Below are 26,826 nucleotides of genomic sequence, written 5' to 3'. Positions count from 1 at the left end.
TTTTAAACAAGACTCTAGCCCTAAAATTCAGATATTACTCTAAAATCTTCCCACTCTCACTCAAAAAGGAAAAAGAGAGATGATCTGTTGCCAAAACAGGTTTATTGGTTGTTTTACACAAGAGTAAGGGTGACTGGCGAGCACTCAACACAAACGGCCCTCCTGTGTGGAGTTGTTCCCCCTTTAAGAAAGTAAGACAGCTCTAGGCAAATACAATGAGCTCAAGTCTTACATTTGCGTGGAGGGAATAACAACAAAGAAGTCTGATCCCTGCTTTGTTAGCAGAGTGAACAAAGCCTTCAGGTTAATGAAATATAAAGAAAATTGAGAGACAGAACCCTATATTACCTCTTCTTTGCTAGGATACAATACATACAAATTCACAATTCGAGTAATATTTTGAGAAAAGAAAGACGACTTTTAAAACTTTAAGTAGGGGTTTTTAGATCTACTGCAATCCAAAGGGCAGAAACCAAAGCTAAACCTAAGCAGTCCACAAAGACTTTTGGTTTTGGTGATGCTGCAGACTGAAGCAGAGGGCTACGTGGCTGCACCAGCTCCCTGCCTCCACAGGAGCTGCCTACAGCACCCTAAACCAGATCCTTCCAGATGCTGAGCCCGAGCTTTTGTTTCCCCTCCTCTTCAAAACCTCTAAACCTAAATTATGAGAATTACTCAGGCTACTGGGACTATTTCCTCATGGACTGACAGAATCAGAAGTTTGACTTCGCCCATTATTTCACTTATTTGTTCCCTCCTAATCCGGACACCAGGATTCAGCATGAAATCTAAGGCCATCATTTCCCCAGAAGCCTGTGGCTGAGACCTCAGCAACCTATCTCATGAGAAACTCAGACAACTCTGTTGGCAAGGTAGATGAGAACCCGTAATGGCCTCAGCATCAGACTTTAAATCCTAAAACAGATTGAGAGACGGACTTATCCAGGAATCTATTTTCTCCAGGGCTGGACAGGGTGGAAGTGTGGAAGCCACAGCTCTTTCAGGAAGATGGAAGGTGTTACTCGGGGCCACCCAGGCTTCTTGAGGAACAGTGGATGACATCAAAGTGTCTTGCTGTGGGCTTGTTAAAGCTCCCTTATTTTCGACCATCAGCAACTGTTCTATCTCCTCTTTCAAAGAGAAATGAGAGTGGAGCTCCTGTGAGGGGGCCAGTGGGTAGGCTTTCTGGGTTCTCGAGTCTTTGGGGTCCCCTGACTCCTGATACACTGGTTTGTTCTCAGGATCCTCACTGGCTTCGCCTTCCTTCATGGGAGGCAGAACTTGAGATGTTGCTGTGGTTTGTTTAGATTCTTTATCCAGAAAATCCTCGTCCTTCTGAGCTTCGTGACACACGAAGTGTGGGGCTTTGTCTACACCAGAGGTCTTACAAAACAGGACACCTCTGACTCGGTCCTCCTTCCCTGCTATGGGAGCCACTGGCTCCTTGGGGTGCAGCACCGTCCTTATTAGGAGGCCCTGTGCATTCGCTCTGTACTTCTTTGCAGCCATCTCTCTGCGCTGCTTCTGGAAGTCCTGGAGTTGAAGAAGCTCTGCGGGCAGCTCCATACACGCAGGCTAGGAAAGCAGACAAGCACAGGTTTACAAGGCACTGTTTACAAGACATGGTCCCTAAGATCCCTCAGGAGACTAGGCCAGTGAGTTTATTCAAATGTGCTCCTGCAGTGCCCTCTAGTGTTTCCAATATAATTATATAAAAATTCGGACTGTATCTTTTTTGAGTAATTTAAATACTTACATACTCGAGAAAATTAAGTATTTGTGTGTGTGTATAAATACAGACAATGTGACTTTCCCAGCCTGGCTTTATTTGCCTTGGAAAGTGCACCCTCCGAAAAGCTGTATATCCAGTGCAGCCTGTGTGCATGTGATAGCAGGTATGTGTGTGTGCCTTAGTTTTGTCTGCACAAGAGAATGACTTCTCTTGTGTGTGGTAACTAAGATGCCACCCAGGCTTTGTACAAGGGAGATGCTGACCCACATCCCACGTTCTACGTTGCATGTCAATCATTCCCTAAGTATGAATTTTTGTAACATTCTAAAATTTTTTTTGCATAATTTTTCAGTATCCCTTTTTAGGGGGGAAGGGTCTCATCATGTACCTCACACTGATATTAAACTTACTATGCAGCCCATGCCTTCTGGCCCTCACCAACCCCTGGCCTCAGCCTCCTGAGGACTAGAAATACAGGTGTGTATTGTGTTAGTATATTCATGTATTTTGCAGGAGTTTGTTGCTGTTTGTTTTAAGGCAGGGTCTCATGGAGCTCAGGCTGGCATAGAAGTCCCCGAGTAGTCCCAGATGACCTTGAAAGCCTGATCTTCTGGGGTTACAGGTGTGATTATAGGGCTCAAACCAAGGACTTTATGCACACGAGGCAAGAACACTACCAAATGAGGTACAACCCTGGCTCCGCTATCTCATTATTTATAATATAAAAATCTGTCTTGAGGCTGGTCCAGTATTAGCACCTCCAAGGCCTGTATGTGTGTGTGGTGAGTTACTTTACTGAGCCCTAGTGAACTTTCTTGATTACAGGAATACCGGAGTAAAGGATGGGTTAAGGCTGGGAAGATGGCTCAGTGGCTGAAGTGCTCGCTCTGAGTGTATGGAGACCTGGGACTGGATCTCTAGCATCCACAGCAGAGCCAGCTGTGTGCTTGTTACCACAGTGCTGGATCCTGACAGAGACAGGCAGATCCTGGGGGCCAGCTGGCCAGCCAGTCCAGCTGAATGGGTGGGTTTCAGGTTTAGCATGAGAACACAATTCAAAAACTAAGTTGGGAATGGCTGGTGAGACGGCTCAGTGGGTAGATGTGCTATGGAGCCTGATGATCTCATCCCTGAGTTTGATCCTCAGAACCTACATTGGTAGAAGGAGAAAACCAACCCCTAAAAGCTGGCCCCACACACATGCATGAATTTAAGATAAATAAATAAATAAATGTAAGTAATTTTTAAAAAGTAAACTGAAGAGCAGTAAAAGAAAATACACATTGATCTCTGGCCTCCATAATCTGAAGAACAGGCTAGCACTCTATACACGGGTACAAACACAGATACACCACACAGGCACGCGCATGCACGCACACTTATACACACACACACACACACACACAAACACCATGTATTAAGATCAACATGGTGGCACATGCTTGTGACAGGTAGAGGCAGGAGGATCAGGAGTTCAAGATCATCTGTAAATGTATAGGTAAGTTCAAGGTCAACCTCATATGTATAAGACTTCGCCTCAAAAAAAAAAAAAAAAAAAAGGAGCTGGAGAAAAGGCTCATCGGTTAAGACCAAAGGTTACTCTTCTTGGGGCTGCAGGGTTTGGTTCTCAGCACCCACATGGTTTCTTGCACCATCCACCATCCATAATTCCAGTTTCTGAGGACCTGGTGGTGCCCTCTGCTGGCCTCCATCCATACCACACACATAGTGCACACACACACACAAAGACATAAGAATAATTTTTTTTTTTTTAAGGCAAAAAGAAGCATGTCTAGGTTGTAGCTCAGTTGGCAGTCTACTTGCCAAACATAAATGAAGCCCTGAGTTTGACATGTAGCGTTACAGAGAATGGGCATGTTTGCACTTGCCTGCAGCCCAGCACTGGGTGGGTAGATGGGCGCAGAAAGGTCAGGAACTCAAGGTCAGTCTTGTTGGAACAAAAAAGGATTCACCACAGGGCTGTCTCATGACAGTTGCTTTATGTGAAGAGTAGGTCCCACAGTCAAATCTGGTATCACAAGACTGTAATCCCAGCTGCTCAGGAGGGAGGAGACAGGACAGAGATCAAGGCCATCTTAGACAACGCAGTCAGACCTTTTCTTCAAACAAAAATTTCGAAAGGTCTGTGAATATAGTTTATGGTAGAGTTTGCTGAGAAAGTATGAGGTGCTGTGCTTACTCTCCAGCACTGCAAACACACAAACACACATGACAGTCCCCACACCAACAGTGGACATTACTGTGCTACACGTGAGGAGGAGGCAGAGAACACAGAATACACTCTCCCAAAGCAGTACCCACCTCTGCGCCCGCAAGCAGGTCTGCAGAGCCTTCTCGGTAGGTGTTCAGGTACCCGTCCACCAGCATGGTTAAGTCTGACATCATCTCATCCAAGAGCACAAGGCGAAGTGGAAGCAGGTAGGTTGTCTCCAGGGCCAAGATTTTCAATAAGGAGGGCGGAAGAGGTCTTGTCAACCATATTTCTGGATTTTCCTAGAGACAGCAAAACGACTTTTAGTTAATTCTAAGAAAAAGGTATCTGGGCAGTGGTGCACACGCTTTTAATTCCAGCCCTCAGGAGGCAGGGGTAAGCAGATCTCTTGAGTTCGAGGCTACCTGGCCTACAGAGTGCGTCCCAGGACAGCCAGGGCTACGCAGAGAAACCTTGAAACCCTGTCTCAAAGAAACAAAACCAATTTTAAACAGTTCAATTTTCTTCTACTGCTTTCTATGTTCACATTATCAGTGGCCTTCTGAGCAGGTATACAGCATTCCTCTCCTCATACACGGTGCCTGTGAGTCAGAGAAAAGTAGGGTTGGGAGGAGGCTGCTCTATCAGGATTTGTTAAACCAGGTTGGAGGGGGCAGGCCAGTCATGTAGCTTGCCTTCTATGTCTAGGACCCTAGATTCATTGTTAATCCCACAAAAACCCATGAAGTTGGAGGAAGGGCTAAAGGTATAGCTCAGTGGTAGAGCACTTGCTTACCATAAACAAAGCCCTGAGTTTATCCCCAGCACCAGTGAAGGGAAAATGTTGGCTCGAGCAGACTTTACCAACTGCAGGTCATCATGACCCAGGTCTGCGCGTAGGCATATTATGCACTGACGAAAATGGACATTGCTTTAGGAAAAGCAACTAAGGTCATTTTGGTTCCAATATGTTTTTTTTGTTGTTGTTTTTGCTTTTTGTTTTGAGAGAGGGTTTCTCTGAAGCCTTGGCTGTCCTGGACTCGCTTTGTAGACCAGGCTAGCCTTGAACTCACAGAGATCTGCCTGCCTCTGCCTCCTGAGTGCTGGGATTGCAGGTGTGTGCCACTGCACCCAGCTTGGTTCCAATAGCTTTTTGTTTTTATTTATTTATTTAGTCACTTTACGTACCAATCATAGGCCCCTTCCTCCCCAGTATCTTAGTTAGGTGTATCTCTTAATTGAAAACAAATGTAAACCCTGGCTCTGCCGGCTTGAAACCGCAGGTGGATTCTCACTGGCACAGCTAGGACTCTGGCGAGCTTACGCTTGTACGGCAGCCGTCACTTCCCTGTCCAGCGGGCTGACGGGCCTGTGCAGGGCACCCCGGAAACTGAACAGCTTAGCTTTCCACACTTACCTGAATGCGCTTTTGTCTTTCTTCCAAAAAGGAGAGGTACTTAGGGGTGACTTTAAGGTGTCTGACTAAACTCTCGTGCAAAGTACTGATACAATTTGGAAGAAAGCCACCCGTTTCCATGGAAAACTGAAGGACATCAGCAACCTGAGATAAGAAAGATAAAACAATAAAAAAGAATAAAAAAAAAAAAACAGTAAGAAAGAAATTTAAGCAATACACAGAAAAAGGATGTCCCATCAGGGTGTCCTGAGAGACTCATGTGTAAGAGCTGGGGTGTAGCTATACTGGTACCATGCTACCCAGCATGCTGTAGGCCTTGGCCTCTACGTTGGCAAAAGCTAGGTTTTCTGATGCAAGCCCAGAATCCCAGTACTTGGGAGGCAGCGGCAAGAGGCCCATCATCAAAGACATGGCGAATTCGAGGCCAGCCTGGACTACGTGAGATGGGAGAGAAACAGACAGAGACATAAAGAGACAGAGAAGGTCTTTACCATTTTCCCCAAAGTCATGCCATAGCTGCCACAGGTAAATTTAAAGTAGGTTAGTTAACTTACTTGGACAAGAAAACAATAAAAAAGTTAGGGATAACACAACTCTGTATTGTCTATTTTCTCTTTTTGTTTATTATACCTTGGTAGCTTTGAAGAATGGAAAAACAAAGAATTTGGTATTTTTTTTTCCTTCAGAATAGAAAAACCAAGTTTATTGAATATGTAAAAAGGGAGTTGAAGACAGGACAGAGGCAGCAGAGCTCAAGAACTCTTTTATCACTTAACAGGCCCTCTGGCAATGTTTCCATAAGGAACATGACTATAAAACTAAGAATTGGTATACCGGCTGGGGAGATGGCTCAGTGAGGAAAGCACATGGCATTCATGCATGAGGATCTGAATCAGATCCCTAGAACCCACAGAAACCCAGGCATGGCAGCACTGTAATCCCAGTGCAAGAGAGGGGGTAGAGACAGAAGTTCCCAAAGCTCACGGCCAGCTAGCTTGACGTTATGTAGTGGTGAACAGTGAGAGACTGTCGAAAAGTAGAAGGGAAGGACCCATGCTCAAGGTCGTCTCCTGACCTCCACGTGTGCACTTGGTATCTTTGGGCCTGTACCTGCACTCGTACACACATGTACACGTACCACCAATAGAAAGACTTTAAAAAGAAAACCTGCAATAATAGTTTACCTCGATGCCACAGGCTAAATAATGACTCTAATGTATGTATGTCTATGCTGGGTATGGTAGAGCTTGCTAGTAATCTTAGTTTTTGGAAGGTAGAGGCAGGAGAATCAGGACTTCAAGGTCATCTTCAGTTTGAGACCAGTCTCTGGCATTAGACTTTGTCTTTAAGCAGACAAAACAAAAGATACACACACACACACACACACACATTGGTTTTTCAAGATAGGGTTTCTTTGCGTATCCCTGGCTGTCCTGGAACTCACTCTGTGGATCAGGCTGGCCTGGAACTCACAGAGATCCACCTGCCTCTGCCTCCTGAGTGCTGGGATTACACTACCACTGCCTGTTTTTATCTTTACATTTTAAAAGATATATCTAGTTTTATTTCATGTGTATGAAAGAGGGCACCAGATCCTCTGGAACTGGAATTATGGACAGCTGTAAGCCACCATATGGTTGGTATGGACCAAACTCGTGTCCTCTACAAAAAAAGCAAGTACTCTTAACCATGGAGCCACCTCCTGTGTATTTTTACATATATGTATGTGTCTATGTTAGTGCATGCACATGTGTGCACAAATGTATGCACCTATGTATGCAAATGAAGGCCAGAAGAGGACACTGGGAGTCATCATCTGCCTATTCTTTTTAGGCAGAGTCTCTTTCTGAACCTAGGGCTTGTTTTCTCAACTAGGCTGGAAGTCAGCAAGCATCAGCTTGTCTTGCTGTCTCTGCCTCTCTCAGATCTGGGGTTACAGGTATTTACAGAGACACTCAGCTTGTTGTGGAGGGGCTGGAATCTAAACTGCAATCCTTATCATTACACAGCAAGCATTTTTAACTTGCTCAGCCATTTATCCTGCCATGCACCCCTCTTCTTCTGTTTTTTGCTTGTTTGTTTTTAATTTTGAGACAGGGCTTTATGTGGTTCAGGCTGGCCTTGAAATTCTGAATTCCCCTGTTTTCTACCTATAGAATGTCATACTTTGGAGATGGAGGAATAAGCCAATGAATATAAGTGGCTACTAGCTATGGAAAAATGCAATGGGGTCCGGAGGTGAAAAAAAAATTTGTAGTTCAAGATCATCTTTGGCTACATATGTAGTTAGGGCTTTATGAGGCCCTGTGTGGTGGTTTAAATAGGTATAGCCTCCTCAGGACTCGTATGTTGGAATGCTTGACCCATATTAAGTGGCATTATTAGGAGGTGTGGCCTTGTTGGAGGAGGTGTGACCTTCCTGGAGGAAGTGTGTCACTGTAGCAGCTGGTTTTAAAATCTCTTATGTTGAAGCTACACTCAGGATGGCAGTATCCTTTAGCTGCCTTTGGATCAAAACGTAGGACTCTCAGCTCTGTCTCCAGCACCATGTCTGCCTGCAAGCCAGGATGCTTCCCAGCATGATGAGACTAGACTACACCTCGGAACTGTAAGCCAGCCCCAGTTAAACGTGTTCCTTTGTAAGAGTTGCCTTGGACATGGTGTCTCTTCACGGCAATAAAACCCTACCTAAGATACCCTGTTTGGGTGGATAGCTGCAAGTTTGATACCAGACTAAGCTACAGAACAAGTTTCCTACATAGACTGAGAAACGCTGCCAAAAATTTTTTTAAAGCAAAGGAGCAGTCATTCCCTGAGAAACTCTAAAAACAATCTTGATGACACCTTGAGTCTTACTCATGAAAAGTAATGTGAACCTTCTCATCTATAAGGAATAATTAAGGCTGTTGTGCTAAATCTAAAACCAGTTATAGCAATGATGCTTGGAATTCCTTCTATAGCAAAGAAAAAATATTTATCTGAGCTTCATGGGAACAATGAAGCAGTGTCAATACTGTACACTGAAAGACTCTAAAAGAAGCCCAAAGGAACTGCAAACATAAGAAATGTACAAAGTTTATAAGTAGATACATAAAGAGTAAAAACAAGTTACATCTTTAAACAAGAAATTGAACTTTTAGGAATTGACCTTCAGAAATAATTAATCCTCAAAACCAAAAAGAAGAAGAAGAAGAAAAAAAAAAAAAGAACAAGGAAAGGGAGGGAAGGAAAGAACAGGGAGAGAGAGGGAAAACACCATAGTGGAACCAGTCGTTTTAGTGCTTTCATAGTCAAATCAGAAACCAAATTTTCTTTCTTTTGGTTTCTTGAGACAAGGTTTCTCTGTGTAGTCTTGGCTGTCCTGGAATTCACTCTATAGACCATGCTGGCCTTCAACTCATAGACATCTGCTTGCTTCTGCCTCCCAAATGCTGGGATTAAAGACATGTGACACCACTGGCTGGTTTTTTTTTTTTTTTTTTTTTGGCTCCAAAGTTTTTAATAGCTCATCAAATGTTCTCACAAATTACACACATAATTCATGTGGGAAACAGGGAGAAATGGGCACCAAGAAAAAAAGAGGCTCAATCTTTCTCTTTTTTTTTTTTTTAAGGGTCTCCGTCTATAGCACTGAATGATGCGGAGTTCTCTATATAGAATATGCTGGCCTTCAACTCACAGGGCTCCCCCTGCCTCTGCTTCTCAAATACTAGGAGTAAAGACAGGAGCCACCATGCTTAGCACAATCATTTCTCTGATAGGGAATCTTTTCTACCAGGATCCATGCGTGCTGGCTTGACTCCAACATTCCTCTTCATACCTGTGTGTCAAACACATTGTTCAGCATGATTCCATACTGATGAGACAGGCAGTCAGAAAGCCAGCGACAATCGTGGATAACCTACAGGGACAGAAGAGGAGACAGAGTTAGCAGAACCTGGCCATTAACCTTGTTACTAGAGGAATCAGCATCTGTCTGAATCACCTTTAAGATTCTCTTGTCTTCTAAGATCATCTGAAGTCCATTGTTGAAAGCACGACTTCCCAGAAGGAAAATATCAAACAAGTAAACTCGGCTGTTTGTGGCCACCTAAAACAGACAATACCACAGCATAAGAAAAGGCCAGAGCAGGGGATCTGGGGACTAAAAGCATAGGACACAGATGAAAATGGTGAGCTTCCTTACTACTAAGCTGGCAGTGGATATTCAATGATACTTAAGAAAAACAACTTCAAATTCATCGTAAGTTAAAATAAAAGACACAGGGGCTGGAGAGATGGCTCAGAGGTTAAGAACACTGGCTGTTCTTCCAAAGGTCCTGAGTTCAATTCCCAGCAACAACATGGTGGCTCACAACCATCTATAGTGAGATCTGGTGCACAGACAGAATGATGTATAAAGAAAAAATAAAATCTTAAAAAAAAAAAAAAAGATGCAGTAGAGCTTAGGGTGTGGCTCTGTGGTAAAATGCTCACTTAATACGGGTGAAGCCATGAGTATCTGATTTGATATTAATACTGAATAAGTAAGATTAAAGATATAATTACTAGGATTTTCGGGAGTAAAGAAAAGGGTAAACTTGCTATATCATTCAGGACAGTTTCTTTTATTTTTTTCCTTTTAAGATACAGTACACAGGAGGAGATGGATGCTGGGACTTGCAGCCAAGCATGAAGAGGAGATCTGGGAGTCCTGTGGAAGTGTTGAGGGAAAAACAGAAGGACCTGGAGGGGACAGGAACCTCACGAGAAGACCAACTAACCCAGACCATGCACAGGGCCTTACAGGGACTGAGACATCAATTAAGAAACATGCATGGTCTGGACCTAGGCCCCTGCACATATGTGGCTGATGGGCAGCTTGGTCTACATGTGGGTTGCCTGGCAAGTAGAGGTGGGGGCTGTTTCTAACATGGACTCTATTGCCTGCTTTTGGATCACTTTCCCCTGGCAGGGCTGCCTTGCCTGCCTGGCCTCAGGGGATATGCTCAGTTCTGATGTGACTTGATGTGCTGGGGAGGGTTGATATAGGGGGAGGGCAGACTCTTTTCTGGGGGGGGGAAGGAAGACAGAAATGGGGAAGAAGGAGAAGGGAAATATTGGGAGGAGAGAAGGATGAAAAGTAAATAACCTGAAAAAAGAAAAAGAAAAAAAAGCTGGGTGGTGGTGGCACACATCTTTGATCCCAGCACTTGGAAGAGGCAGGCGGATCTGTGTGTGTTCCGGGCCAGCCTGGTCTACAAGTTCCAGCACACCCAGGGCTACACAGAAAACCCAGTCTTGAAAACACATCAACAAAAGGTACAGTAAAGTACTAGGACAATGAATAGTAAAGACAATGAATACATGTATTCATTTCTATCACCTATGATATTTATTAGTTCTTTAATTTGCTTTTTCAAATTTTCATGGATGTATACATCTTGATCATATTTACCCCCTACTCATCACCTCCAACTCCCACGAGGGAACTGTGCCCTCTCCCTTGCAACCTCATGTCTGCCTTTTTTGATTTCTTTTTTTTAACCCACTGAAACCAGTCAGTGCTGCCCATGGACACTAGAGCATGGAGTCATTCATGGAGCGTGGACAACCTTCCGGTGGCCCCACTCCTAAGGAAAAGTTGCTCTCCCTCTCAGGAGCTGTCAACTGCCAATAAACAGGGGTAGGCCTGGGGAGCCCCATCCGGGACAGCAAACACTGCATGTGCGTGCGCACTTGTGCATCTGTTCATGTATGTGCACGTGCATGAAGCAGAGAAGACCACCTTGGTTGTTGCTCCCCGGGTGCTGTCCACCTTACTTAACATTACATTTATTTTTTCATTTCTGTGTGGGCACGGCACATGTGACCCAGGACACATTACCCAGGGGATGACAGGACTTAGTTCTTTTTCCATCACGTGGATTCGGGGATTAAACTCAGTTTGGCAATCTTGGTAGGAAGCAATCTTGCTGACCCATTACCTCCCCCCCCCCCGTTTTTTTTTTTTTTTTTTTTTTTTTTTGAGACAGGTTTCTCTGTGTAACCTTGGCTGTCCTAGAACTCACTCTGCAGACCAGGCTGGCTTCAAACTCTGCCTGTCTCCCAAGTCCTGGGATCAAAGGCATGGCCGCCACTCTGAAGCTTTTTCTTTTTTCTTTAAGAGTGGGTCTCTTACTGGAAACTAGGTTAGAGCAGCTAGTCAACAAGCCCCAGGACCTGCCTGTTTCTGCTTCTCCAGTGCTGGGACTGCAAACACACTTTGTCTCTTCAAGGCTGTGAGTTCTAGGTAAAGAACTGAGGTCCTAACAGCTCAACTACTGCCCCAGCCCTTTAAACACAATAGACTTAAAAAGTAGGTATGCCTTTAATACTCCCTACCCCTCTGACAACTTCTCTTGGTGGGGGCCATCCATACTGAAGTAAAAAATATGGCAAGTGAGAAAACTACAGAAAAAAAAATTACTGAAGGCAGGCAAGACGGCTGAGTTGGTAAAGGTACTTGCCACCAACCCTGAGAACCCTAGCTCAATCTGAAGGATACCCATGGTAGGAGACTGACTCCTGCCAATTGTCCTCTGATCTCCACATGCTCTGGCACTGTCATATACTACCCTGACCCCAACAGATACATGCAGTATATTTTTAAAGACTTATTTATTTATGTATGTAAGTGCTCTATTGGCATGTATGCTTGCGCGACGGAAGAGGACACCAGATCTCATTATAGTGGTTGTGAGCCACCTTGTGGTTGTGGGAGTTGAACTCTGGACCTCTAGATAAGGAGCCAGTGCTCTGAACCACTAAGCCATCTCTCCAGCCCTTATGTAGTATATTTTTTTAATTTTTTAAAATATTATGCATAGAATGTTTTGCCTCATGTTATTTCTGTGCACTGTATATGTGCCTGATATCCTCCAAGGTCAGAAGTAGAACTGAAGTTACAAGCAGTTGTAAGCTATTACGGGGTGCTGAGAATTAACCAGGTTTCTCTGCAAGAATATTTTTGTTGTTGTGTTTTTTTGTTGTTGTTGTTTTGTTTTTGTTTTTGTTTTCGTTTTTGTTTTTGTTTTTGAGACAGGTTTTCTCTCTGTAGCCCTGGCTGTCTTGGAACTCACTCTGTAGACCAGGCTGGCCTTGAACTCAGAGATCCACCTGCCTTTGCCTCCCCAGTGCTGAGATTAAAGGTGTACGCCACCACTGCCCAGCTCCTCTGCAGGAATAATATGAGCTTTCAACCCTTGATCCATCTCTCCAATCCCCACTGGCCTTCTTTTTAAAAAAGAATAAACGAGTAACGGAAGAATGGGTATTCCAAGGGCTTAGGCTGTAGCTCAGTGAAAGAGTGCTTACCTAGGATACACAAGGCTCTAGGTTCAATCCCCCGTACATCCAGAGAAAAAAAAAGATAACCAATAATGGACATCCTATTTATTTATTTAGGTTTTATGAGACAGGGTTTCTCTGTGTAGCGTGTGCCACCTCACCCAGCCAATAATGGACGTCCTAAGTGAGTTACAGAACATCGCTTAAGTGGCAGAAACAAGACTACTAAAACTATACATTATAGCTGGATGGTGGTGGTACATGGCTTTACTTCCAGCAGTTGGCCCTGGCAGGCAGGTCTCTATAAATTCCAGGGCAGCCTCGTCTACAAAGCGAGTTCCAGGACAACATATGTGTGTGTTTATGTGTACGTATGTGTGTACACATATGTATATGTACATGTACACACACATTTATGTATGTATGTATGTATGTACGCACACATACACATTCAGTTGAGCACTCAGGAAGTGGATAAAGGAAGAACAAGTGTTCAGTGGCTAGCAGATACACAACTGAGTTCAAGGTCAGTCTAGGCTACATAAAACCATTCTAGAAACAAAATCAAAGAAAATCTTTTACCTGAAGCCAACAGAGTTTCCCATGGCGACACATGTTAGCTCCTTCTGCAGCAACACTCAGGACACTCTGCTTCTTGATGTGGAGTATCTGTTAGGAGAGGCAGCACACCTTTAACCCCAGCCCTTGGGAGGCAGAGGTAGGCAGGTCTCTGAGTTCGAATATAGCCTGGCCTATAGAGCGAGTTCCAGGACAGCCAGGGCTACACAGAGAAACCTTGTCTCAAACAAACAAAACCAAGGGAAGAGGTTTGGGGTACAGATGTCTTTCAGGGTACTTTGATGTTAACACCGTGCTTGGGAGGTGGGTTAAGAAAAGGTCTCATACACCTCGGGCTGGCCTCTGACTAAGCTAAGTCTTGTCCTCCTGGTGGTTCTGTTTCTATCCTCGAAGTGCTGGGATTATAAGAATGTAGCAAACACCAGCTTGGGTCGCATATGTGCGTGTGTGCATGTGCATCTAGAGGACAGAGATCCAATGTCTGGGGTCTCCCCCAGTCACTTCCCACCTTACAGTTTTGAGGACAGGTTCTCAGTGACCATGTTCACTGGCTGGTACACTGGCTCCAGGAGTCTGCCCATCTCTGCCTCCTCAGGAGCGAGGGTGGAGGTGTATGCTCCCCATTTTCTTTAAAGATTTATTTATTTATTTTATATATATGAGTGCTCTATCTGCATGTATGCCTGCATGCCAGAGGAGGGCATCAGATCACAGTACAGATGGTCGTAAGCCACCATGTGGTTGCTGGGAATTGAACTCAGGACCTCTGGAAGAGCAGACAGTGCTCTAACCTGCTGAGCCATCTCTTCAGGCCCGCACGCTCCCTATTTTTAACTAGGTGCTAGAGATCCAAACTTATTTCTTCATGCTTGCACAGCCAGCATTTTGATGACTAAGACATCTCCCCAGCCCTGGGATCGCATTTTTTTTTTCAAGACAGGGTTTCTCTGTGTAGCCCTTGCTATCCAGAAACTCTCTCTGTAGACCAAGCTGGCCTTGAACTCACAGATATCTGCCTGCCTCTGCTTTCTGAGTCTTGGAATTAAAGATGCTGGCTACCACCAAATGGCATTCTTTTCCATCATTTTAAATTTACAACTTTGGTTAACACAAGCCAGAGTTTGCTTCACATATTCATATAAACTACCACTGAACCTATTTGCTCCTCAATACAGTTTAGCAGACGTATAAACACATAAGTGGAAGGTAAGTCACTTACACCCCAAATGCTAATGAAAGTCAGTTCTCGGGGCTAGGGAGATGGCTCAGCTATTGAGAGCACTGGCTGCTCTTCCAGAGGTCCTGGGTTTAATTCCTAGCACCCACATGGCAGCTCACAACTGTCTGTAATCTCAGTTCCAGGGAGATCCTGTTTTCCAACACCCTCATACAGATATACATGCAGGCAAATCACAAATGCACATGAAACGATTAAATTCTTTAAAAAAATAAATAAGAAGTCAGTTCTCCCTTCAGAGACACATATGGCAGGTCTGGTGGTGTTCACCTGTCCTTCTAGCACTTCTGAAAGCTAAGGCAGGACTGAGTTGGAGGACAGGCTGAGAAAATTCTGGAGACCTTGTGTCTGAATCAAAACAAACTAAAGTGACCTACTATAAGTTTATATCCAACACAAATGTCAGTGACTCTTTTGAGTCCATCTCAACATGAGGATAATTACTTCCTTTTGTCAAATTCATTGAGGCACTACCTAAACACCATCTGAGTCAGGAGCTGAGTGTGGTGATGTACTCCTATAATCCCTGGGAGGTGGAGACAGGAGGGTCAGGAGTTTAAGGTCAACTTTAGCTACATAGGAAGTCTGAGACTGCATGGGGTGCATTGGACTTTGTCTCAAAAATTCAATGGCTCTCCCTAAAAGGTGAGCCGGCCTGGCATGGCAGCACATTCCTGTACTCCTACTCTGAAGGGGCTGAGGGAGGAGGCAGATTTGAGTTCAAGGCCAGCCTAGACGCTTTCTCAAAAATGTGCAAATAAGGCCGGTGAGATGGCTTACTGGGTAAAGTGCTTACCATGCGGGCCTGATGAGCTGAGCTAGTTCTAGGCCACCCTGGTCTAGCACTAACTAGGCAGACCTGATGACCTGAGTTTGATGCAGTAGTGCACATCTGTAATGACAGCGTTCCTACTGCAAGATGGATGATAGAGACGCGAGACCTGTTCAGGTTAACTCTCCTGGAGCACACAGCACAGTGGCAGAAACAAGAGATACCCTGCTTTAAACAGGAAGGAAGGAAAAACTGACTCCCAAAAGATGTCTGCTGACCTCTACATACATGCCATGGCACTCATGACTATCCATCTGACCATCCGTCCATCCATCCATCCCTCCATCCATCCAATCCGTCTGTCCACCCACCCATATACATATATGTATAAAAATTTAAAGAAAAGGGAAAAAAAAAAAAAAAACCACCAAAGGGGCTTGAGAGGTGGTTCAATGGTTGAAAGCTGGCTGCTCTTGCAGAGCACCTGGGTTTGATTTCCAGTACCCACATGGCAGCTCACAACCACATGGAAGTCCAGTACCAAGGGATCTGATAATAAAACAGGACCCCAGACCTTAGTAGGGCCTGAGACCTTAGCACAACTGACTCCATGGTGGAAGTTCCATTCAGACTGTAAAAGTCATCATATAGCCAGCACCACCTCCCAAAACTAAAACACAGGCCTAATCCATCAAAGGCTACAGGAAAGTCTCTAAATGTACTAACCTTGCTTTTTGGTTTCTGTTGTTCTGCTTCTGGCTAACTTTTTTTGTTAACTAAGTACGTCACCCAAGACATGGTTTTTGTGCTTTAAATCTCACCCTGAGAAAGGCTTGGGGTTACACTGGGATCCTGAACACCCAGTGTAAGTCACCAGCTGGCTAGTAAGGACTTTCTGTTGGCTTAACCCCATGTCTGAGCAGTCTTCTCTGGTAAATACCACACAACAGTGCCCTTTTCTGGACTCCACACGAACTATGTAAACGTGATGCACAAGCATACATGTAAGCAAAACACCCATACACATAAATAGAATCATTTAAGACTATTTAAAATAATAAAACTACCAAAATACTCTTAGTGTGGAAAACATCAAAGATCTTAAGATCAGCTTTTAAGACCTGGACAGGCTGTCTATCAGATCACACTGGAAATGATGGGCCGTACTTACCGCAGGACCAAACTTCTGCTGGAACTGATCAATGACTGTGTACGTTACCTCCTCTTCTTCTACAAGAGAAGGATGACACTGAACGTCTCTCTTTCTTGACAAGAGAACGAACCTCCTGTTAATTTCAGACATCCTCCTTTTCACCTGTTAAGTCCTTACCCATCAAACATGGTAAGTACTAACTACTATCCTGTTTTGTCAACTGAGAATAAATCAGAGGCCCACCAAGGATAACCTTAGAAACTTCCTATCATAACCCAGTACTGATTCTCTCTTCCTAAGTTTGCATACTGAATACCTTGAAGACTTACGTAAAGATTAATTAATTAGTTCTTTTTTCCTGAGACAGGGTTTCTCCGTGTAGCTCTGGCTGTCCTGGAACAGGCTGACCTTGAACTCAGAGATCTCCTGCCTCTGCCTCCAGATTAAAAGCGTGGTGCACTACTGCCCGGCCCCCTCCCTGCCCTTTTTTTTTGAGACAGGGTCTCATATAGCTTAGGCTGTCCTCAAACTTGCTATGTAGCCATGGCTATCCTTGAACACGCTCTTTTTCTCTGGTTTTTCAAGACATGGTTTCTTTTGTAGTCCTGGCTGGACTGGACTTGTTTTGAAGACCAAGCTGGCTTTGAACTCACAGAGATCTGCCTGCCTCTGCCTCCCAAGTGCTGGGATTACAGGAATGCACCACCATGCCCAGCTTGTCTTTGAACTCCTGATTTTCCTCCTTCTATCTCTTTTTTTAAAAAGATTTTATTCCTTTATTTTATGTATGAGTGTTTTATCTGAAGAGGGCATCAGGTTCCAGTAAAGGTGGTTGTGAGCCACTGTATGGTTGCTGGGAATTGAACTCAGGACCTCTGGAAGAGGAGACAGTGCCATCTTTCCAGCCTCTACTTCTACCTCTTAGTGAGGGGGATTGCAGGTGCTGCAGTACCACACAGATTTCCTACTCATTCATTTATCTTATTCAGCATCTCTTGTACCAGAGCTCAATGAGGGCGGCACCCCAGTCCCAGAACACAGCATTCACTCCCATATCAACTAAATATGGACTTCGTAATGCTTATTTTAATTCACAAGTCAAAGTGAGAACAGTCTGGCAAATTCAGAGTCCCAGGACTCACCTGATGGGCAGTATTTGAGGTCACCGAGTGGAGAGCTGGTTGGCACCTCTGGCGCAGGGGAAGCAGGCTCACATAAATTTAAGTCTTCGTTTTTCATTTTCTCTATTCCAGCTCTTTCTGTATTTATGCTATCCTTACAAAAAATCATATTCAGGTGAACCTGCCCATTGCTGCTGATGCCTGTACAGATCTTCCTACTTGGCAACACCAAGGACTGTGGCCCATTCCAACCCTGCCCACACTCACTTCTTGAGGTGCTATCAAGAGACAGCCACACTGGCCCGCTTGTTTTCGTTTCCCTAGCCCATCTGAGAAGCAAGCAGCTAGTGGGTTAGAGTGAAGTCTTTCTCCTCCTGTGTGCTCACCTGGGAAACCTCATAGTGAAGGAAGCCATCTCATACCTAACAAAGGACGCCTTTTCTCCCGATCCACCTTCTGCTTCTTCCGTTAGTTCCACTGAAAAACAACCAAAAGATTTCCCACAGTGGAAAGCCATTAGCCACGCCGCCCCACATACCACGCCCAACTGCACACTATGAAAGGGAGTGAAGACACAGTGGCCAGGAACAAGGAGAGAAAACAGGGTCTGAAGCCCACAGCTTCCCAGCATGGGTCCTCAGGTTCCTGGTCACTTAGCAGGATCGCAAACTTCTCTCTGCTTGTTTCCTTCTTCTTTTAGCCCCCATCGTGCCTATGTGTTCTTTTCACTGGTTCTATAGGCTCTTTTTCATTCATGTTTTTATTATTTTTGAGAGAGGGTCCCACCATATGTGCCTGGCTGGTTTGGTACTCACAGAGATCTGCCTGCCTCTACTTCTGTTTCCCATGTACTGGGGTCAAAGGCATGTAACACCACATACAGGTGTTTATTTATTTGTGTGTGTGTGTGTGTGTGTGTGTGTAGGAGATGTGTTTGTATGTGGTGATACACATGTATATGGATGCATAGGACAAATATCCACAACAGATGCCAGAGGGTAGTAGATATCTGGCCTCCTACATCATCACTCTCTGCCTTATTCTTTTGAGACAGTAGCTGTCATTGAACCTGGAATTGGGCTGGTGGGTGGCATAGGGATACTAAAGCCTCTGGCCCCAACAGAGCTGGAGTTACAGACCTGCAAACCATCCCTGAGCTCAGGTCTTCAGGATTGTACAAGCAATCCATTCTACCTCCTGAGTCTTTCCAGGTCCTACAGACTTCATCTGTATCCATCTCAATCCTAACGCACTTCAGCCACCAATATGTTACTGACACTCTTATGCTTGTTTTGATGCCATGAAAGATAATGAAAGGTAGAGCAGAAATCCCAAAAGAATTGTGAAACATTTCACAGAGACTTTTAAACCAACTTATTGTTGTTGTTTTCATTTTCAAGAAAGGGTTTTTCTGTGTAGCACTGGCTGTCATGGAACTTACTTTGTAGACCAGATTGGCCTCAGACTCAAAGATCTGCCTGCCTCTGCCTCCTAGGTTCTGGGATTAAAGGTGTGCACCACCACCACCTGGCTGATTTTTAATCTAATTGTGCAGGATATATATTTCACCCAGTCTAAGACAGATTTTTTATTTGTTTTTGATTTAAGGTCTCATGTAACCAAGGAAGGCCTCAAGCTTACTATGTGGTAGGAAGACCTTGAACTCCTGATCCTCCTGCCATGTAGGCTGGCTGGACAGAAAGCCCCAGAGACTTGCCTGTCTCTGCCTCTCTAGGACAGGGAATATGAATACAAACAACCCCAACACTGTTTTTACATAGATCTAAGAATCAAACTCATGTTCTCAGCTGAAATGCAAGGAAAGCATTTCATGGACTGCGGTATCTCTCTAGCCCTCACATGCCATCTTTAAAAGTGCAGAAACAGGGAATAGAGAGCTAGCTCAGCAATTAAGAACACTGGCTACTCTTCTGGAGGGCCTGGCTTTAGTTCCCAACACCCACATGGCAGTTCTCAACCGTCTCTAACTGTAGTCCCAAGATATTCAATGCCTTCTTCTGGCCTCCTTGGATACTGCACACATGCAGTACACAGATATGACATGTGGCAAAGCACCCATAAACCTACAATAAAAAAAAAATTAAAGTTAAAATAAACAAAAGTTTATAAATACAAGCTGGGACTATGGCATAATCTTTAGTTCCCACCCTCAAGAAGCAGAGGCAGGAAGATCTCTATGTGTTTGCGGCCAGCCAAATCTATATACCAGGCTCCTATACATCAAGTCTATGACTCTGTCTCAGAAAAACAAGGTCACATATACAGCACTGAATACAAGAAAAACCTCATTTTCTTTCAGAAAGCTAAATGAGACAGAGAAGTGAGTTTCCTATGGCAGATTTCAATGTGCATTCAGGGAACACAGAACTTACCATTCAATATCTCATGCCCAAAAAACATCTTCACTCCTGGGACACTCCGGCCTGTCTCCACATTCTTCACTGTGATAGAAAATAACTCATCTGATTAATAACACATACTATTTTCTCAAAAATTGCAAGAAACTATTAAATCTCTTAAAATTACTGAAATATGAGTTTTATAAAAATTCTTTGGTTCCCAAAGAAATGTAGAGTCCATTAAATTACAAAGTAACACTACATTCTGTAACTGCATAATAAACCTCAGGAATGTTCTTTTTTTTTTTTTTTTAAAGTCTTTTAAAAAGCCAGGTGTGGTGGTACAGGCCTTTAAATCCAACACTTCCGGGAGGCAGAGGCCAGCAGATCTCTTGCGTTCAAAGCTAGTATGGTCTACACAGCAAGTTACAGGCCAGCTAAGGCTACATAATGGGACCTGGCCAAAAGGAGGTGGGAAAGAAAAGGGAACTAAAAAGAAAAAAAAAAAAAAATCCCCGACTGCTGGGATTAGAGCCATGTGCTACTACACCCGCCTGGGTGGTGCTGCGGTTTGAACCTCATGCTCTCTGTGTGCTCCGCAAGCACTCTGCCAACTGAGCTACATCCCCAGGCCGGGTTGGGGATTTTGATACAGATTCTCTTGTATTCCAGGCCAGCTTCTAACTCATTATGTAGTTGAGAGTGGCCCTGAAGTCTTGACTTCTGGACTTCTTTTTGCCTGCGAGAAATTAATCTTTTATAGCTGTGCTTTTTCCCCTTATGTTGAAGCCCAAATCAGTTTTAATAACAAGATTAATTTTAATTTTCACATAAACAAAAATTAACAGAAGTCCCCAGTTTTTAAAAACTATATATTGAAAACTACCACCATCAGGACTGGAGAGATGGTTCAGCATTTAGGAGCACTGAATGTGCTTCCAGAGGACCAGGGATTCCTAGAACCTATATAACAACTCAAAACCATCTGTAAATCTAGTTCCAGGGGATTCTATGTCCTCTTCTGGCCTCTGTGGGTACCCAGGCATGCTCACAGCGCGCAGACATACTTGCAGACACCCCCCCACACTTTAAATAATTAATAAAAAAAGAAAATGCCCACTATGATGCCAAGGAAGGTACATAAGCGATGACTAACCAGCACAGGTAGCCACAGTGCTCTGTCGGGGAACAGTGGTCTAATGGCTTTCTCATGCCTTTCTTAAAATAGGGACAGCGCTGCTTTGCCAGTCTAATGCTGCCCACAGTCACCACCTGCACCCAGCCACTAATCTCTTAAAGAGGCAGAGGACATGACAAACAGGGGCAAACCGTTTTTCAGGACCACAATCTTGTTAGGGTCCACATGCTGGAGCACGCCCTCAAAGATGCCAGAAACCAACGTGAGCTTCACTCTTCTCCACAAAATCTGGTTGAGGAAGTGGTAGTCACTGCTGGGATCCATGCTTGTTCATTCCAAAAGCAGCTTTCAAAGACTCTTCCCTACGCATGCAAACACCTGAAAATTAAAAAGAGGTCAGTGCTTTTCAAAGATAATTATTTAATTTTATCTTATGTGCATTGGTGTGAGGGTGTCAGACCACCTGGAACTGCTTACGGACAGTTGTGAGCTGCCATGTGGGTGCTGGGAGTTGAACCTGGGTCCCTTGGAAGAGCTGACAGTGCTCTTAACCACTGAGCCATCTCTCCAGCCCTCAGAGATCAGTATTTTGAAAAGACTATTTTGATCTGGCTATGGCGGTGCAGACCTTTAATCCCACAAGACAGAGGTAAGGGGATCTCTGTGAACTCCATAGCTCTGTCTACATAGCAAGTTTCAGGCCAGCCAGGGAGACCATCTCTCAAAAACAAACAAACAAACAAACAAACAAACAAACACAGAGTTTTCCCTGTGTAGCGTTGGCTGACATGGAACTCATTTTGTAGACCAGGCTGGCCTTGAACTTGGAGCCTGCCTCTGCCTCCTGAGTACTCAGATCAAAGGCATGTGCCACCACTACTGCCCTGCTTACATTTCTCCAGATTTCCAAAGCAGTGGTTCCAACCTGTGGGTCTTGACCCTTCACCCCAGGGGAGCAAACCACCCTTTCACAGGGGTCACAGATCAGATCTCGTGTAGATCATATATTCAACATTAATTCATAACAGTAGCAAAATTACAGTTATGAAACCGCAACAAAAATAATTTTATGGTGGGGGGTTCAGGACATGAGGGACTGTGTTACAGGGTTGTAGCATTAGGAAGGCTGAGAACAACTGTCCTCATAAGTACTTTGACTTTGCTCATTACTTTAGGATGCTAATAACCACAGCCAATTTTATCTTGTCTGTCTGTCTATCTATCTTTGGGTTTTTGAGACCGTTTCTGTTATTTATTTGAGTCAGGGTTTGTGTAACAGAGCCCTAGCTATCCTGGACTTGCTTTGTAGACCTGGCTGGCCTCGAACTCACAGAGATCCGCCTGCCTCTGCCTCCCCAAGTGCTGGGATTACAAGCGTGGGCCGGCTTATTTATTTTTATTTTATGTGTATAAGGGATTTACCTCCATGTATGTCTGTGCACCACATTAGTTTAGTGCCTGAGGAAGAGGGCACCAGATTCCCCGGAAACTGGGTGGTGAAAGCAGCTGTCAAGTGGTTGCTGCGAACTAAAGCTGTGTCTTCTGCAAGAGCTTAAGTGTTCTTAGGTATTGGTCTATCTCTCCAGGCCCATAATTTTAATTCATATGTAAGAAACTCAAAATTCTAGGGCTATCCATGGACAAGACAGGAGTAGCTTTTTTGTTTGTTTGTTTGTTTATAAAATGGGCATGGTGCAGGAGAGAGGAGGCCGAAAGACTGTAAAGGCCAGAGGAGATGGATGACACCAAGAAAACAGCGCCTTCCAGGCACCATGGGACCAAGGGACGTGAACTCACAGACTGCAGCAGCATGCATAGGTCCAAACCAGATGGGATCCCAGCGTTGAGAGGGGAAGTGGACACGAGAGCCCATCCCTAAACACAAACCAATCTCCAACTGATGCCTGCTCACAAAGGAAACATTTACTTCTCCAGTGGAGTCTCAGGAGGTATACAAACCACATTTAAGGGCAGGTCCCATGCCGAGCAATAGATGGCCTCACAAAATGAACTCAACAGTAGTTTTGGAAATGTTGTTTCATATTGCTTTCTTTGGGAATTTTTTTAACCTTACTAGACTTTTGCTTGTATATTAGTTTCCAATTTTGTGTGTGTGTTTTTAAGATTATGTATACAGTGTTGTGTCTCCATATACCATGGAGAAGAGGGTATCTGATCTCATTATAGATGGTTGTGAACCACCATGTATGTGGTTGTTGGAATTGAGCTCGGGACCTTCGGAAGAGCAGCTAGTGCTCTTAACCCCAAAGCCATCTCTCCAGCCCCAATTTTGTGTTTGTATGGATTTTATTTGTGTGTTTCTCATGCTTTTTGTTTCTTTTGTTTTATTCTGGTTTAATTGCTTTTTTTCCCCCCTTTTTTCCAGACAGAGTCTCACTACGTAGCTCTGGCTTCCCCGGAAATCACTATGCATACAAGCCTGGCCTCTATCTCACAGAGATCCACCTGACTCCCAAGCACTGGGACTAAATGCATGTATGTTTGCTTTCTAGAGAGAGAAAAGAGACTGAGTTGGAAGTATGGAAAGATGGGGAAGATCTGGTAGGAAATGAAGGAGGAGAAACTGATCAGAACACACTGTATGAAAAAAATTATTTTTAATTTAAAAATTGGCCCTGATACCTCCTTTCTCATAGCAGCTAAATAAAGGCGTTTTACTTATTTTCTTGAGATAAAGTATTACAATATAGTCTTGGCTAGCATAGAATTTGCTGTAAAGACCAGCCTGGTGTAGAACTCAGTGACTGACCTTCCCCTGCATCCTGGATGCTACGATTAGAGACATATGCTACATTTAGCTTTCTACATAGAAACTGAACTTGGGTCCTCACTGAGGAACCTTCCCAGCTCCCAAGTGCTTTTATCTGTGTACGTTAGTGATGCTGAGTACTGAATCCAGAGTCTTGCACAGCAGTAAAGGGTGCTTTCTGTCCTAGAGAACACACGGAAGCCTGGTGTTACCCCGCATCACGCTCGTGGCTCACAACCCCTCCAACTCCAGCTCTAAGGGATTCGATGCCCTCCTGTAGCCTCCACTGGTAAGCGCACGCACACACGCACGCACGCACGCACACACACACACACACACACACACACGCACACACGCACGCTCTCGCACCCTCGCACCTCTCACTCCCACACAAACAACATTTTTAAAGGTTAAAACAAATCAGATTATAAAAGCCCACATAGCAAAGAAATTGTTGTCACTGTTTTTGGTTCTTAGGGTCTCTCTGAGTAGCCCTGGCTGGCCTGGAATGTCCTAGCTACAGCATTCTGGCCTTGAAATTGCAAAGTTCCTTCTGCCTCTGCTTCCTCAGTGCTGTGACTATAGGCACCAGGCCTAACAGAAGGGTTTAACTGGATACAGCCATCAAAATTTACATTAAAAATTAGGAAGGGCTGGAGAGATGGCTCACAGGTTAAGAGCACTGTTTGTTTTTCCAAAGGTCCCAAGTTCAATTCCCAGCAACCACATGGCAGTTCATAACTGTCTACAGTGAGATCTGGTGCCCTCTTCTGATGCACAGGCACACATGTAGGCAGAATATTGTATAAATAATGAATAAATATATCTTTACAAAAATTAGGAAGGAAAAGAGGTCAGGATGAAGAGATGAATGTTCAGGCTTAACGAGAAAGGGAGTGTATGTGTGTCTGACATCGATGGTTCCATCGACGGGTTTCTTAAACTGGCGTTTCCAAACATTGCCATCACCATAGTATATGATCACATTACCATGATCTCAAATGGGCTAAGACAAGAGGGGTTAATTAGGAAAACCACTGAGTCGGACCAGAAATTTAGTGGTCAGGGAAGTCTTGGGGACTCTGAGCTGAAATGCCTTAAGTAACTTTGAAGTTGTAGCCTAAGGGGATTTGAGAAAGGTGCCAAGATATTTTGGTACTAATAGTGATGAGAATTCCTTCTATGTCTCAAGCTGATTTTAAACAAAGGGGAGAAGGGGCAAGACAGGTGATCCCACAGGAAAACAACGACTTCACTTGAGAGGGCGGATACTAACGTGGCTTTTAACTTTTTCCTCATTAGAGCAGAGGATAACAACAAAATGCACCAAGAATTAAATGCACCTGGCTTTAATCCCCGCTCTCAGGAGGCAGAGGCAGGTGGACCTCTGTTAAATTAGAGGCCAGTCTGACCTACATAGTGAGTTCTAGGACATCCAGTGCTACCACAGAAAACCTGTCGCAAACAAAACAAAAGAGAAAAGAACAAAATGCAGGATCTGCACTGCAAGCTCAAGCCTATAACCGCAGCCACTTTAAGAGGCTGAGACTAGCCTGCGCTCCTCTGGAAAAAAGGAAGAAAAGCATTTCCCTCCTTCTAGAAAGGGTTTTCCGGGCCCAGGCTGGCCTTGTGCTCACTATGCGGCAGCAGAAACTCCTAATCCTCCGGCCTCCACCTCCTGAATTAGAAGTATGGTTTCCAGGAGCGGCAAAACAAACAAAAACCCAAAAACTCTTTAAACAGGATTTCCCGATATTGCCCAACTTGCAACTTTTCTGCTTTCACCTAACAAGTGCTGGGTCACGTTTTAAAAAACCTTGATTTATTTATTTAGATACAGGGTTTTTCTGTATAGCACTGGCTGTCCGAACTCACTTTGTAGACCAGGCTAGCCTCGAACTTACAGACATCCGCCTGCCTCTACCTTCCGGGTGCTGGGATTAAAGGCGTGCTGCACCACCACCCGGAAAGAAAAAAAAAATATCCTATTCTTAACAACAAAACAAATTTCAAATAGATAAATACGAACGCCCCTGCTCGAAGTAGTCCCTCTCCCTCACCTTTAGGGTTCTCTGGCCCCTCAGCAAAGAACTCTGGGAAACTTAATTTCAGTGATTTCCGTGAACTGAAGAAAAGATTACTGTCGAGAAATCTGGGAGTTATCGCGGCACAGCTTCGCCTGCACGAAAGCTCGCAGCGCCGGCCATAAGCCCGCCCCCGGGGCGAACGACCTGCCTCTTTCCGGAGGAGCCAATCAGCGTGCGGCCTCGAGTGGGCTCCCAGCGCCCCCTGCGTCCGGGGAAGGAAGCACAGAAAAGCCACAGCCAATGGGCGAGCGGCCTCGAGTGGGCTCCCAGCGCCCCCTGCGGCCGGGGAGGGGAGCGCAGGAAACATGCATCCAATGGACGTGCGGCCAATGCAGCTTCCAACACCCTACTCTTGTGGCCGAGGGAGCGAGTGTGGGAGGCCCACGGGGAGGAGAGGGAAAAAGGAGGGAGGGAAGGAGATCGAAAGAGAGACGGGGCAGAGGCGGCGCAACATCCTTAAAATCCCAGCACTCGGGGAGGCAGAGGCAAGGCAAATCCCTGTGAGTTCGAGGCCAGCCTGGTCTACAAGGCGAGGCCTCGCCAGCCAAGGCTACAGAGAGAAACCCTGTCTCGAAAAACCAAAACCGAGAGGGAGAGAGGGCGCGCACGCCAGCGAGCCAGGCAGCAGGACAGCCTGCCCGGGCGGAGCGAACCTGCCCGTCTCTGGGCATCCACCCCCGGGATTCCCCCCGACTCGTTTGGTCGGTTTCGTTCCTCTCGCGTCCTGTCACCTGTGGGGCGGGCTTGCCGGCGTGGGGAGTCCGGTGAGAAGCCCGCCGGCCCCTCGGTGGGGTGTGCGCCCCGACTAGTCTGAGGACGGTTGCTTGGCGGCGCTGCCCTTTTAAGCGCAGGTCGCTAGCGCCACGGTGGCATCGCCGCTTTAAGGCCGGCGGCGGCCGTGGGGCCGGGGGCGGGGTCTGTCCGCCCGTAGACTCCCGCA

General features: G+C 45.1%; 1 protein-coding gene across 3 annotated transcripts; it reads right to left on the bottom strand.

Annotated features, from left to right (window-relative positions):
• Positions 1–91: 91 nt before the first annotated feature.
• On the bottom strand, positions 92–26,814 carry Exd1 (exonuclease 3'-5' domain containing 1). Of its 3 annotated transcripts, none has more exons than XM_060371825.1 (12): positions 26,618–26,814; positions 21,221–21,407; positions 19,925–19,993; positions 17,954–18,008; positions 17,553–17,680; positions 16,429–16,487; positions 13,252–13,338; positions 9,347–9,451; positions 9,182–9,262; positions 5,362–5,505; positions 4,055–4,246; positions 92–1,575 (listed from the first exon to the last, which is right to left on the bottom strand). In XM_060371825.1, exons 2-12 carry the CDS (start codon positions 21,351–21,353, stop codon positions 916–918), a joined length of 1,713 nt encoding a protein of 570 aa, XP_060227808.1. In that variant the 5' UTR covers positions 21,354–21,407; positions 26,618–26,814; the 3' UTR covers positions 92–915. The 3 variants fall into 3 exon arrangements, with proteins under 3 accessions (XP_060227808.1, XP_021496271.1, XP_021496272.1); XM_021640596.2 differs by lacking the exon at positions 26,618–26,814 and adding an exon at positions 25,860–26,024; XM_021640597.2 differs by lacking the exons at positions 21,221–21,407; positions 26,618–26,814 and adding an exon at positions 21,048–21,214.
• Positions 26,815–26,826: the final 12 nt, after the last annotated feature.

Source organism: Meriones unguiculatus, chromosome 18 (genome assembly GCF_030254825.1).
Source record: "Meriones unguiculatus strain TT.TT164.6M chromosome 18, Bangor_MerUng_6.1, whole genome shotgun sequence".
Taxonomy (NCBI): domain Eukaryota; kingdom Metazoa; phylum Chordata; class Mammalia; order Rodentia; family Muridae; genus Meriones; species Meriones unguiculatus.
Note: the sequence above shows the minus strand (reverse complement) of the source record. Positions and strands in the feature narration are given on the sequence as shown.

Excerpts from the sequence above, each read along its gene's own strand:
- Exd1 (XM_060371825.1), bottom strand. The coding sequence starts at position 21,353 with ATGGATCCCAGCAGTGACTACCACTTCCTCAACCAGATTTTGTGGAGA. Across the intron at positions 16,488-17,552 it reads CCTCAAATACTGCCCATCAG|AAGAAGAGGAGGTAACGTAC; the intron begins GTGAGTCCTGGG and ends CTTCTCTTGTAG. Across the intron at positions 1,576-4,054 it reads ACCTGCTTGCGGGCGCAGAG|CCTGCGTGTATGGAGCTGCC; the intron begins GTGGGTACTGCT and ends CTGCTTTCCTAG.